Source organism: Solanum verrucosum, unplaced genomic scaffold (assembly GCF_900185275.1).
Source record: "Solanum verrucosum unplaced genomic scaffold, falcon-dt-bn FXZP01000100.1, whole genome shotgun sequence".
Lineage (NCBI taxonomy): Eukaryota > Viridiplantae > Streptophyta > Magnoliopsida > Solanales > Solanaceae > Solanum > Solanum verrucosum.
Window position 1 is genome coordinate 636,805 of NW_026020254.1, and position 14,028 is coordinate 650,832.

The 14,028-nt window shown below is 32.4% G+C and overlaps 1 protein-coding gene and 1 non-coding gene across 6 annotated transcripts in view; both read left to right on the forward strand.

The window, feature by feature from the left end:
* The window catches only part of LOC125833238 (uncharacterized), a 157,461-nt gene extending 143,539 nt beyond the window's left edge, over positions 1–13,922 (forward strand). The window contains exons 1-5 of one of the 5 annotated variants that reach the window (XM_049512387.1): positions 7,084–7,150; positions 7,466–7,516; positions 9,867–10,642; positions 10,799–11,486; positions 13,317–13,922. In XM_049512387.1, the coding sequence (XP_049368344.1) occupies position 7,516; positions 9,867–10,642; positions 10,799–11,486; positions 13,317–13,723 (1,872 nt within the window). In that variant the 5' untranslated portion in view covers positions 7,084–7,150; positions 7,466–7,515 and the 3' untranslated portion in view covers positions 13,724–13,922. Of the gene's footprint in view, positions 1–7,083; positions 7,151–7,270; positions 7,368–7,465; positions 7,517–9,866; positions 11,487–13,316 lie in introns of those variants that run through there. The other 4 variants (XM_049512383.1, XM_049512384.1, XM_049512386.1 and 1 more) reach the window with 4 other exon arrangements.
* TRNAM-CAU (transfer RNA methionine (anticodon CAU)) lies at positions 6,823–6,894 on the forward strand. Its single transcript has one exon. It is a non-coding gene; the product is annotated as a tRNA-Met (tRNA).
* Positions 13,923–14,028: the final 106 nt, after the last annotated feature.

A 14,028-nucleotide genomic window follows, 5' to 3' on the forward strand; every position in this document is an offset into this window, starting at 1 on the left:
GTCTGTCAATTAAAAGAATTGACGAAGGTTGGTTATCCCTCTATTTTTTGGATTGACCCTATTCATCGGGTCTGTCTTTTCATTATCTTTAGTAGTGAACTTTAATTAGTATTTTGACATATTTTTTTGTTAAATTAAATGAGAAAAATTACATATTGTAATACTTATGGTATAGTCTTAAAATATAAATATAAAATATTATATTGGTGTAATCCAATTTAGTTGCAAGAATATATCTTCTTTTTTTTTATTTTGATTTTCCTAACACACAATCTATTAAGATGACAATTAGCTAATTTGGGACGGAGAAAAATATAATTAAGTGTTCATTTTACAGTCGACCATATAAATTTAGATAAAGTTTTGTTTTAAAGTTTAATCATTGTCTTCTTAAAGGATTTTAGAAGAAAAAATTTGGAGAATATTTTTTTATTTTTTATAATTTGTTTATTTTTTATCACGAAGTGAGCTAATTCTAAGATCGTTACCGGTCCACACGAAAATCGAAATATGGAGTATAAAAACAATGGATTGTCAACCGAAATAATAAATTTTATCAAATATAAAATAAAATAATTTGGCATTTTATTTTCAATAAATCAAACCACCTTTCAATGACCAAATGTCTTCTATCTCATGCATAGAGGCTAGACAGGGAGAAGTTTAGTTTAGTTTTTGATTTAAAGTACTTATATTTATAGCCCGTTTGAATTGACTTATAAAAATAACTTTCAAGTCAAAAATAAAAAAAAATTAAACTTAAATGACTTTTAAGTAAAAAAATAAAAAGTAGGGGAAGACCTACTTTTGGTTTCCCTACTTTTTATTTTTGACTTATTTTAAGTCATTTTTAACCTTATTTGACTTGTTTTAAGTTATTTTTTATATTTGTCAAACCGTTTCCCAAATCAAAAACTGACTTAAAAAGAAATTTAACCAGCTTTTAAGTCAATCCAAACATCATCTTAGTACTTGATAAATGGTCTCAATCCTAAATAATAAAAAAAAGAATAAAAAGCAGTGTAAAACAAAAGATTTCCATTTTCAGAAAATCAGACAAAAAAGCTACAAAAAATATGGATGCAACCGTTTCGTACGCAACGTTAGTAAAAGTTTATTATCCTTACCAAACTAATGTAATATACCTGGTCTATAATATATATGGGAGTAGGGACAAACAACATAACTACATAAGTCGTAAAGGTGCGTGAGATGGGCGCACCGCATCAGTAATATTTTATCTTTAATCATAATTTATTCGCTATTTTTTTAATATTTTCAATTGTTGGACCTTACACTTAATTAATTTCATTTATCTAAGTTTTAATATCACAAAATAAATCTTCTATATTCGTTTTAGAGAAGTCTATACAAGTAAAAAAAAAATGTGTTACTAACAAATTTATATATGTAGATGTTGGTTTAAACACTACTTATAAAATATTAATTCTTCATATTCTTTCTTAATCCCTCCCTCAATTAGTGTGAAATCAAAATCAAGGGATAGGGAGTATAATTAACACGATTCCTCTTGTGTATTCGTTGGCCTAACTTTGACAATTAGGCATGTCTCATAAACAATATGTGACATGTTCCTAGATGGTGGCAAATATAAAATAAATTGACTTTTTATTTTTAATTGTATTACACTAGTTTCCCTTTGTCTTTTATGTACACGATAATGGAAATTAATGTTTAAAGATATATTTTGGCCTTATTTTATTTAACACCTTTCTGCTGGTTTGCCACTTACTAAAAGGGAAAAAATTGACATGACATTTTACCTATAGATTTTGGAATCCCTTTTTGAAAAATAAAAATAGAAATTGCCAAATATTTATTTGGCTAAAGCAATTATCTATTTTTTGAGATATTAGTTTTCACATTTTAAAATCTGCGTTAAATTTATTTTTGGGCCAAAGTATAATCATTAATTGATTCATTTTAAAATTTTAAAACTTGCCCTTAACTTTTATATTTATATGGAAAAAATCCCTATCTATACTTTAGGTTTGTTTTGCTTTTAAGTTTGTATACTTGATTTGTATAAATTCTTCTTTAGATTTGTAAATCTTTGTCAATATGTGGTGTCTCATCTATTACATTGAATGATATTTTCTTGTAGGGTATAAATTTTTCTTCAAATTTGTTAATCATTATCAATATATGAGGTCTCTAATTTTCTATCATTCTTATCGTATTTTTTCCCCACTCATATATAGATTAATTGTAATTTGACGAATTATACTAGCTAGTAATTATGTTACTAATACTTTTTTAGTAAAGTTTGTGTCATGATTTTAGAATAATGTATTATTTACATTCCTCATAAAAATGACAATTTTATGCCGAACTTATTTGAATATAAGATTATGATTTGAGGCCATGATAATGAATGTCACTAATAAAGGTTCTGCATAATTTGGAATTAGCAAGTATGCTTGTTTCGTACTGTTGGCTATTTTTATAGTTTTAAAAATTAAGGGTATAAGTCATGTTTCATGTTTTTTTTTTTGAAAAAAAAGAAGAAGAAGTGAAATATGTTTTAAAAAATTTCTGGCCAAACACATTTTGATGAAACTTCACTCAAATATGTTTTTTTTCAAAAATATTTGGAAATATATAAGGTGTGTTTGGTAAGGAGAAAGATATTTTTAAATTTTTTCATGTTTGATTAGTCAAAATATTATGGAAAGTATTCTCTCTGAAAACAAGTTTCTTATTATAAATGAGAAAAATGACTTATATAATGAAAGTAAAGAAAATATGTTTCGTAAGTAACATTTCAAGTTAATTATCTCCTTTCATCCTTCCTATCCACTCAACGCCCCTATATATCCCCATTCAGTGGTATACAACTATTTTAGGAGTTAATATCTTAGATGGTCACTCAACTTTGAATAGTTCACTTAGAAAATCACTCAACTTTGAGTTGTTTACTTCGAAAGTCACTCAATTTTGTTTTATAACTCAAAAGTCACTTAACTATTAATAGTTCACTTAAAAATCACCTAATTATTGATAGTTTACTTAGAAAGTCACTTTCAACTAATTAAAATTTTGTAATATACAAAAAAAAAATTAACTGTTTTTAAGAAAATTAATAAAATACTTATTTTAATTATTTTATTGAAATATAATTTTGTTTTTACCTTTTTTTTTAAAAAAAAAGTATAAAAAAATTGGTACTGTGCTGTGTATTTTTTAGGGAAACGGGTCAAAAATGCCCCTCAATTTTGTTTTATTGTTTGACTTTACCCTCGCCGTTAAAATGAAGTTAATTTTACCCCTCCCGTTACTAATTTCACCAAATTTACCCCTCATTAGACGGAATCCCCAAAATTGACCCGAATTTTACTTAAATTATCCAATTTTAACCCGACCCGACCCACATAATAATATAACCCATTTTTGTTCTATCTTGTTCATCTTCATCTTTAAACTTGGGTTCCTTTTCAAAAACAACCTGTAAACAATCGATTTGAAAACACCCATCAAACAATTACCAAAATCCACCAGCTCCATCCACGAACTCCAGCGAAGAGCGATCGCCGCCATTCCCCTCCCTTTTCCCCTTTTACGTTTTCTTCTATTGTATAGGTGTTTTTGGCTCCTACTCCGATGAACAACGACCATGAACTCCGGCGAGGCTCTGCAAATCAGCAAACACCACAGCCTCTCTCCCAACTCCAAAATTAGCAAACCTATTTCTCGAACCAGTTAACAACACCAACACAGCTCCACGAGCGAGCTTCATCCCATTTTCCGGTGACCCTCTATTTGCTTTCCATTCTAATATTTTATTATGATTTATTTTTCTTTTACATTTTTCACTCTTTTCTTTGTGTTTCAGATTTGGTTAGGGAGTTCAAGCTCCAATAATTTTTCTTTTTTTTCATATTCCTTGTTCAAGTTTGTCATTGATTATATGCTATTAAACTTTGTTGTGAATTATTTTATTTTTTGAATTGATATTATTGCTTTTTGGGCAACGGGGTTAGAACTTTTCCGGGTAGCTTTTTTGCTTTAATTTGCTGATTTGTTTTATTATTTTTTTCAAATATGTAAAAACTTCAGTAATAATATGTACTACAGTAGCACTTTGTAAAGTATGAACTCCATCAATGTCTGCATTTCTAACTGGGTTATTCTAAATGGGGTCGGGTCATTGGGTTAAAATAGGGAATAGTTTTTTTTAAAAAAAATTCGGGTCAATTTTGGGGATTCCGTCTAATGAGGGGTAAATTTGGTGAAATTAGTAACGGGAGGGGTAAAATTAACTTCATTTTAACGGCGAGGGTAAAGTCAAACAATAAACCAAAGTTGAGGGGTATTTTTGACCCTTTTCCCTATTTTTTATTACTTCTCATGAATTCCAACCTTTTTTTCTTGATCATTTCTTAACATATTTAATTCCAATTATACCACTGCTAAAACAAAAAAGGTTTTTCTCAGGGTCAATTGCTACGGTACGTTTTTTAAAAAAAATTATAATTAAATAATTCGATTTAATAAGATAATTAAAATAAATATCTTATTATTTCTTCAAAAGAATAGTTTAAAATAAAAATTAAATTTTATAAAAAAAAACTATTTAAATTGATTGAGTTACTTTCTAAGTGAAACATCAATCGTTGAGTGACTTTTGAGTTATAAAACAAAGTTAAGTGACTTTCTAAGTGAACAATTCGAAGTTGAGTGACTTTCTAAGTGAATAGCTCAAAGTTGAGTGACCATATGAGATATTAATTCAATGTAAGTGACAAATATATAAAGAATATAAGTTTATATTTAATAAAATTGTATTTACACTATAATATTATATTATTTATCTGTCATAGATATATAAAACTCAAACTCATAATTAAACGAAAGTATAATTATAGAGATTACTTATAATAGAGCTGGTTTAAGAAACATGTGAAAAATGGAATTCTTTTTTGAATAGAGGAAAAGTTTTCACTGAAGAATTATTGCTTCAATTGTTTAAGAAAAACTTTTCTCTACTATATAATGCTCCTAGTCTCCTACTCCATTTAGCTTTAAAATAATAATAGGAGTAATTATTACACTTATTAAAAAATAAATAAAGGCCATTATTAATTATTAATGTTACGTAGCCCGTGTTACCTACTAAAGTATGCCGACCGGCCATGATGACTGAAACCAAAAACTAATTAGTATAATTAGTACTACAACACCAAAATTAGGGAAAAAACAATTAATTAAGCAAAAGAAAAAAAGGATCAGGAATTTATGTATATTATATATGCACTATAATTTTACAATATTTGTTGATCCGTACGTATTTATTGTTATGAGAAGTAATAATGCAACGTATTCCAATTTCCAAACAAGCTACACTACAACAAATAAAATCTTTGCCACTATATTTTAGCGACAATAACAAATATAAGTATTTATAAATAACATTCTATACTTTATATAGATATCGACAAAGATTTTAGTGATTGCGATTTTAATAATATTAGCTAAATGTTACACATCTATTGTCGAATGTCTCTTTTGAAAATTTGCATGCACTTAGTATTAAAAAATCCCACTGGCATGCAGCCTAAAATTGTTTAATTAATGAATCGTGTCAGAACAAGTTATCATTTTCTTTTGTTAGCTTAATTAGGTTTTTTCTATGGTCAATCAAAATTGATCGATGACATTATTGCTATTCATAATTTATTTTATAATATGGTGGTAGATCAGACACCACATACATATTACAGCTAAATTCACCAAGGACAACATATGTGGTCCTGTTGTTTTAGTTTAATGTTGTTCACATTTGTTACCTTAATTTAATTATGAATTAACTATTGTACTATAAAGATAGTGCCATTGTGGTTCGTGCGTACTTCAGCCTTCAAATACGTAGTATACAACTGTCCGCAACTTCCATTTATATGCTTCTTGATTGGTAGGGGTCAGTTGGTAGCTAGAGATGGATAAACAAATTAAAAATTATTCAATGAGATAGTTATTCATTATATATATAGAATAATTTAATCTATTATTATGATAAAAATAATGGAGAACTAACTAGTATATTCTTGCATTTTATTTCGAAATTATTATCCTTTATCTCGCATACTAAATGATCTCTTATATACACGGTGATCATCAATTTTTTCTTTAAAAAAGTTGCACTCTTCTCCTCATATAATTCTTAGGATATTTTTTGCTGTAATAAGAGAGAGTTTGAAACTGGAGTAGGCACGTTTCCGTTGACATGCTTGCTTCAACAAGGACATGTTTTTTTAAAAAATAATTATTTTTTTTGTTCTACTTTAATTTAATTAGTGTATAATTTTTTTTGAAAATATGAGATCTGTTTTAGCAATGACCTTTACTTTTAAATTCATATTAAATATAGATTTATTATTTTGAATGTCATTTATGTATATTTTGTAACTACACTTTGAGTAAGAAAATATCGATCGATGATGAAAGATACTTTAATTATGGACCTCTTCACATTTGATTTGTGCAAAAAAAAAGAAAAAAGAAGAGACATCTACAACCACACAATTATATAGTATAATTTATTATCGCTTGAAATTTATCAAGATTAATAATATTTATCAAATATTTATTTTATTCCAAAAATATTTAAGGACATAATTTTCCATTTAAAAATAAATTTGTGAACAAATATTAAACTCGTTCACAACATAACACAGGATTTTTGTAACTAGTAAACATAATAAACCCTTGACTTTAGCTCAATCACATTTCTACTACATATTACTGGAAGGCAAATAATCACTTTTTCTACCAGTAAATTATATTTGACAGTAGTACCAACAAATCAGAGTGGCGCAGCGGAAGCGTGGTGGGCCCATAACCCACAGGTCCCAGGATCGAAACCTGGCTCTGATATAAGTAGGCTTCTAGCGTTGCAATTTTTTGGGGGTCAAATTTGTATCCTTTACGACGTCGTTTCGTTCTTGCCGAAAATAAAAATGAGAAAAAAACCAGATGAGATATTACTATAACGAGAAGAAGGAAACTAAACCCTAGCCACAGAAACTCCAAAATTCCACAAAATCTCGCGATAAATCAAACAGATCTCTCTCTCTCTCTTCTGCAACTTCCGTCTCACCGTTATCTCTCCATTGATAATTCGTCTCTCCAGGTAAGTTTTCTCTCTTATTTCTCGTCTATTTTCTCTCTCTATTTCTGTTTTCCCTCTCTTTCGATTTCCGTTTCGCTGTTAAAAAATGGTAGAAATCAACACCGTACACTCTAGAACTTTCTCATTTCAGCTTGCGAGTTCATCATCAATGGTGACTGCAAATAATTGTTTTATCTTTTACCTGGAAATTGAGCTACTACCGGATGAAGTTTTAATGGTGATTGTTCAGAAATTAACAGTTTAAAATTGATTTAGTTTACTAATTTATGCTGTATCTTCTCTTTGATTTTTAACTGAAACGCTGTTATTGCTTAGGTTTGTGTAGCATCAGTCCACTGCGAAGCGAATCCCTCCATAACATAACTAGTAAGTCACTGAACTACCTTTTGTTATTTCAATTTGAAAAATCTCTAGAATTATTGTTTAGTTAATTTGAAGTGAGCTTGGTGAGTTATTACTCCAGTTCACTCGTCTTCCTAAAGTTAAAAAATATTCATTTGGGACTTAATAAGGCTTTCATGATTCCTGATTATTCTTTTTGTTACAATGTTGTACCTGAGATAAAGTAGAATCAGAAGTGTGTACATCTCTAGCCTTAATGAAGCTAGAGTTTTATATAGGTCTGTCTTCTCTTTTGTTTGTCCCGACTTGGGAAGGGAATGAAGCATGATTACAAACTTCAGATAAGCTCAGTAATAAATTGATTAGTATGATGAAATCTGAAAAAAGAAGAAGAGGGTATTATGTAGTCTAGGAAAAATTAAGGTTGATTTTCTTTGTTGGTTTAATTTATCACTAGGTGATACATAATCATTCACTCTAGATTGCTGTTTGAATAAATATGTTGCTTGCATCAAGCTTTTAGCTCTATCCATTAATCTTCTAATGGTAGTTAAGTCTAAATTTCTTTGATGTAAGAATATTTTGTCACTTGTTTTCCTTTTTAATTAGAGTTCAAAAGTATTTCTATGTGTGGTAAATGTTGTGTTAGTCAATCTGTATCCATCTAAAAGTGGAAAAACAAAAAAAGTTTTACTTATGAGTAATCATATTTTGGTGTAGGTAAGTTTGTTGGATGTTAATTGTTGTTGCCTGTTACAAAGTCTCTGAGATGGGTTTCCTATCTAGTCAATGCTGGAAGTAGTACAAGAAAGGACATCTCAAAAATCATACGCTACAAATGCTGTTCCTTCCATCCTGTTATTGAGGAATGCAAAAGATATACATATATCCAATCCTAAAAATACTAAAAAAAGGAAGAAAGAAAAAAGAGCTAAAAAAGTTTAGTGTCATACTACAGTAGGTATTATTTATACCGCGCGAAAGAAAGGCACTGCCAAATTGAAACGGAATAAAGTTTGAAGTGATGGATATGTTGCAAGATGAAGAATGAAACGAAGGAAGAATAATGTTCTTATCCAAAAAAAAAAGAAAGTAAAATGGTTCATATGGATTTCCAATATACCAAAAGGGATAATTACAACTCTGTACCTAGAGATGACAGACTGCTACCTTTTTTCGGGGGGGGGGGGGGGGGATGGTTTTTTGTTGAGGATGAATATGTAGAGCTGAGAACTTGAATGTCCGTAATTGTCCTTTTCTGTCGAGAAATGCCTCTATGTCGAAGCAGAACAGTCGAAGGGAATAACATGGCTTTTCTTTCCAAGGTCGATTAAGTAAAGGCATCACGTGTTGAATTCAAAAATAAAGCAATCCTATTACAAGGAAGAAAGGACATTGGCATGTTTTCCATGATGTATTTCTACCCTAAACATCCCAGATAATTCATCAAGATTTAATCCAAAAGACTTCTGAATAATTTTTAAAAAAAAATATACAGATGGGATGAGACTATATTTCTTGAGCAAAGAACAAAACCAAATTTGTTCAAATAGTCCGTCCATAGTAACCGCATATTTTTTTATTTTTTTTGAAACTGGTAACTTATAGTAACCGCATATTAAATGTGATCAAAATCATAATATCTTGTTCTGAGCCCCCATATCATTCAATCCTTGCCTTACCGAATGTCAAATATGGTAATCAAAGCCATGTTTGATGCTTCCCCTTGTTTTGAAAGATAATCGTTAGAAGATAATTAACCTATCAAAAAATATGTATGCTTAATTGCACTTCTTCGCCATATAATCAAAAGAAATTTAGTTGATCAGTTTAACAAAATAGAACCTAGTTTTGATTTATGGAGTTTTAATGTAGTTTACTGGTGGTAAAACTGCCGTGTGATTTGCTCGTGCAGTTTTTTCCAATTTAAATGCTGGCAGTTTTTAACACAATGACAATCATTTATAGTTGAGATTTTCAAAAGTATCTTGGTATATGATCTAAAGAAGCCTATCCGTACACATCACTTTTAGCTTTGTTAGTGAATCGAGATACATTATTGTTGCATGAGTTGAAGATGATCGGCATATTAAATAGCATTTTTTTGGGGCTTATCATTGAAACCTAAGATAATATATACCTATCTTAGTCGCAGATGACACTTGATCATATCATTGTATTAATTTCAAATCATTAAAGAGATTTCCCGAATGACATTTATGTTTCATTATTGTGCACTGTGTTATAGAATCTTCTTTATCTTAAGAGGGAAAAGAAAACAAAAGGAATAAAGAAAAGCCCATCTTGGCTGATTCAGAAATTTATTTTTTGAGCAGATAGTCAGAAAATTCTCTAACAGATTTTTTACTGACAGTGGTTCGAGAAAAAGACGTCTGTTGGGAATATGCTGAGAAGTTAGACGGGAATAAAGTGAGGTGTAAATTCTGTCTTAGAATTCTAAATGGTGGCATTAGTAGGTTAAAACACCACTTATCCAGACTTCCCAGTAAAGGTGTGAATCCATGTACTAAGGTCAGGGATGATGTTACTGACAGGGTAAGGGATATAATAGGATCAAAGGAACCTCCTAGTATGAAAAAGCATAAGCTCATTGAGACAAAAGCTCTTGCAAATATCTCTCCAGAAAAACCGCTTTTATCTGTGGAACCAATAACTCCAATTGCAAGGATTTTTCCACCAATTGGCCAGGCTATTTCTTCATCTGGAAATAACGAAGAAAATGCTGAGAGGAGTATTGCATTGTTCTTTTTTGAGAACAAAATTGACTTTGGTGTAGCAAGATCTTCCTCTTACCATCAAATGATTGAGGCAGTAGGGAAGTGTGGCAGTGGGTTTATAGGTCCTTCTCCTGAAACTCTGAAAGCGACGTGGTTGGAGAGGATCAAGTCTGAAGTAAGTTTACAGTCAAAAGATGTTGAGAAAGAGTGGGCTATGACAGGTTGCACTTTAATTGCAGAAACATGGACGGACAACAAAATGAAAGCTTTGATCAACTTCTTGGTTTCATCGCCCTCCAGGACTTTTTTCTACAAATCTGTAGATGCATCTTCATATTTTAAGAATCTGAAATGCCTCTCTGAGTTGTTTGATTCAATCATCCAAGATTTTGGACCAGAGAATGTTGTACAGGTAATTGTGGATAATACACTTCACTGCACTGGTATAGTGAACCATATTTTGCAGAACTATGGGAATGTTTTTGTGTCCCCTTGTGCTTCACAGTGTATAAATGCAATTTTAGACGAGTTTTCAAAATTAGATTGGGTAAATAGATGCATTTTACAGGCACAATCAATCTCGAAGTTTATATACAACAATTCTCCATTGCTTGATCTCATGAAAAAGTTCACTGGAGGACAAGAGATCATTAAGACTGGTATCACGAAGTCTGTATCAAACTTCCTCTCTTTGCAATGTCTATTGAAGTATAGGTCAAGATTGAAAGTTATTTTTAACAGTCCAGAGCTTGCTGCCAATTCTGCTTATACAAACAAATCGCAAAGTGTTAATTGTATCGCTATTCTGGATGACAATGACTTTTGGAGGACAGCTGAAGAGTGTGTTGCTGTTTCTGAACCCTTTCTCAAAGTTATGAGAGAAGTTTCTGGAGGAAAGCCAGCTGTGGGAACTATATATGAACTACTGACCAGAGCAAAGGAATCTATAAGGACATACTATATTATGGATGAAATAAAGTGCAAGACATTTTTAGATATAGTGGATAAGAACTGGAAGAACAACCTCCACTCTCCTCTGCATTCAGCAGCTGCCTTTTTGAATCCTGGCATCCAATATAACCCAGAAGTCAAGTTTCTTGGGTCAATAAAAGAAGATTTTTTCAGAGTGCTGGAGAAGCTGCTACCAACTCCCGAACTGAGGCGAGATATCACTACTCAAATCCTTTTATATACACGGGCATCTGGGATGTTTGGTTGTAATCTGGTGAAGGAAGCAATTGATACTGTTCCTCCAGGTATACTTGAAGCTTTACATTTTTTGCATCCCATTTACATAATAGTGATAATTCTACAAACTTAAAGCAATCCTAAGAAAAATCTTGTCTGTTTATTCTTCTTTCTTCTCCTTGAGATAGTAGAAAGGCTGACCAGCATCTTCTACATTAAAGATATCATAGGTCATGTTTATGTTCCTCGTGTCACACCCCTCTTACACATCCATCGGTCCCTCTCCTCGTTAAGACCTGCCTGGAATCAAGGTCATTTTCTCGCAGTTTTTGCTGACGAGATGAGGTGAGACCTGAACTGTTGACAAGTTAACTTGTCCTTGGATCGTAAGTTCTATATGAGTTCTTTCCTCTGCAAATTCTGCTTGTTGTTCTTCTATTGTTTCCCTAGCATGCTCCAGGTCTATCTCAGGGTCTGAATGGTGGACTGATAATCTCTCTCCACATTTAGCCATGCTTGCTTATTTGTCTTCTCCACCCCGGCTTTCTGGTCTATGCCCCCTCTTCACGAATCCTTCGGGAGTTGATTCTAGGGGAGCTTGATTATGAAATCATGTTAAGTACCAGCGGTCCACTTCACCTCAGTCACGGTGGGCCACCATATTGTGAAAACCTGAAAGCAAACATTTGGCCCGAACTTTTAAGGATTTCGGAGATCCTAAGAGGTATGTCAGGGAAAAACTCTTACATAAATTCCCGCATCTCCTCATCTGGGGGTACAGACTAGCGTCAACCGAGTGGTCTCATAATTCTGAGAGGCACATAAGGCTGGACGCCTTGAAACCCCATAAGATTAGAAATAGACGAAAAGAAATGTATATCACCTCTTTTGAGGGGAGTGGGGACCAATGATATACATGTCTTCTTTCAGTCTACTTATCATCTTAATGGGGCTTCGGGTTGTCCAGCCTTATGTGCGTCTCAGAGTTATGAGAAAACTTGGTCGAAGTTGGCCATTGTCCTCGGTTGAGTTCTGCCCTGACATCCCTCTTAGGAGCTCTGAAATCCTTGAAGTCTTGGGCAAATGTTCTGCTCTCAGTTTTCACAACATCGACCGACCGTGACGCTGGTACTTGACATGGTTTCATATTCAACAACACTCCCCCCCCCCCCCCCCCCAGGATCAATGCCCAAAGGATTCGTGAAGATGATAATTAACCAAGCATGATTAGACGTGGATAATGATTACCAATCAAGGTTCTAGGCTTTAGAGTACTATAGAAGTTGAGTATTCAAACCTTGCTATAGACGAAAGCCTGGTATTTAAGTGAAAAAAGGTTGAAGAGTGGGCCCATTATCTGCTGAGTTTCAAACCTTGGTCCTCAAGGATTGCTACCAGTATTTGTTGTGGTTGCTACCCCTTAAGTTAAGTAAAACCATAAGTTTCAAAAAAGCAGTTGTACTTGCATGGCAATTCTGCCTCGGAATACATACATATCACTTCCTGCAAGATTAAATATTCGGGGAAGCATTTAAGTTGGTAGAACTTCTCAAATATATGAAAAATGTATTACCCCTAAAAGTTGGAAGACAACACTAATGATTGGTATGCATTAACTTGTAATAAGACTTTGGTACTGGCTTAAAACACAGATTAAGTTGAAATTATATCGAGTTGATCTGTAACTATGTGTCTCCTGTGGACTGCATCAATTGCATGGACATTCTACAGCATGTCATAAATAACTTTTAATTCTGTTAATAGTTTTCTATCCTCTCGTTTGCATCTGATAGATTAAAGAAAAATGACTGCTGACAACACATCATGCTTTTCACACTAGGTTTTCTTCATAGCCTAACTAATTTTCAATGGACTAACGCAACAGAAATGCACTGTAGGTATCTGGTGGGAACAGTATGGTGATGCTGCTCCTACATTGCAAAGAGTTGCTATTAAAATACTTAGCCAGGTGTGCAGTACGTTCACTTTTGAGCGACATTGGAGCACATTTCAGCAAATCCATTCTGAGAAGCGCAATAAGATTGATAAGGAAACACTTTTAGACCTTGTTTACATAAATTATAATCTGAAGCTAGCACGGTATTTGGTTTCTAAACCTCCTGAGGAAGATCCTCTCCAACTTGATGACATAGATATGACATCTGAGTGGGTGGAAGAGGCAGAAAATCCTAGTCCAACTCAGTGGCTTGATAGATTTGGTTCGGGTCTGGATGGGAATGACTTGAACACACGACAATTTACTGCTGCAATATTTGGTCCCGGTGACAACATATTTGGTTTGTGATCATGTTGACTGTTCACCCCTTAAATGCACATACACATTTAGTCGACATAACAGTGTCTTGGAATTGTATTTTTCTTTCATGTAAATACCTAGTTAGGGGTGATGTAAATTCCAAATTTCCCTTCGATTGTTAATGTAAAAGGGCAAGCAAGTTTGATGTTCTTATACCGAACTTGATCAACTTCAAAGTTGAATCAATAGATCCAACCTTCCAATGCATTTAGACATGATTAACACAGGTGGTGACTGGTGCGCAATGCTCAGCAATGACAATTGAATATAACTCGACAATTGACATGGAAGAA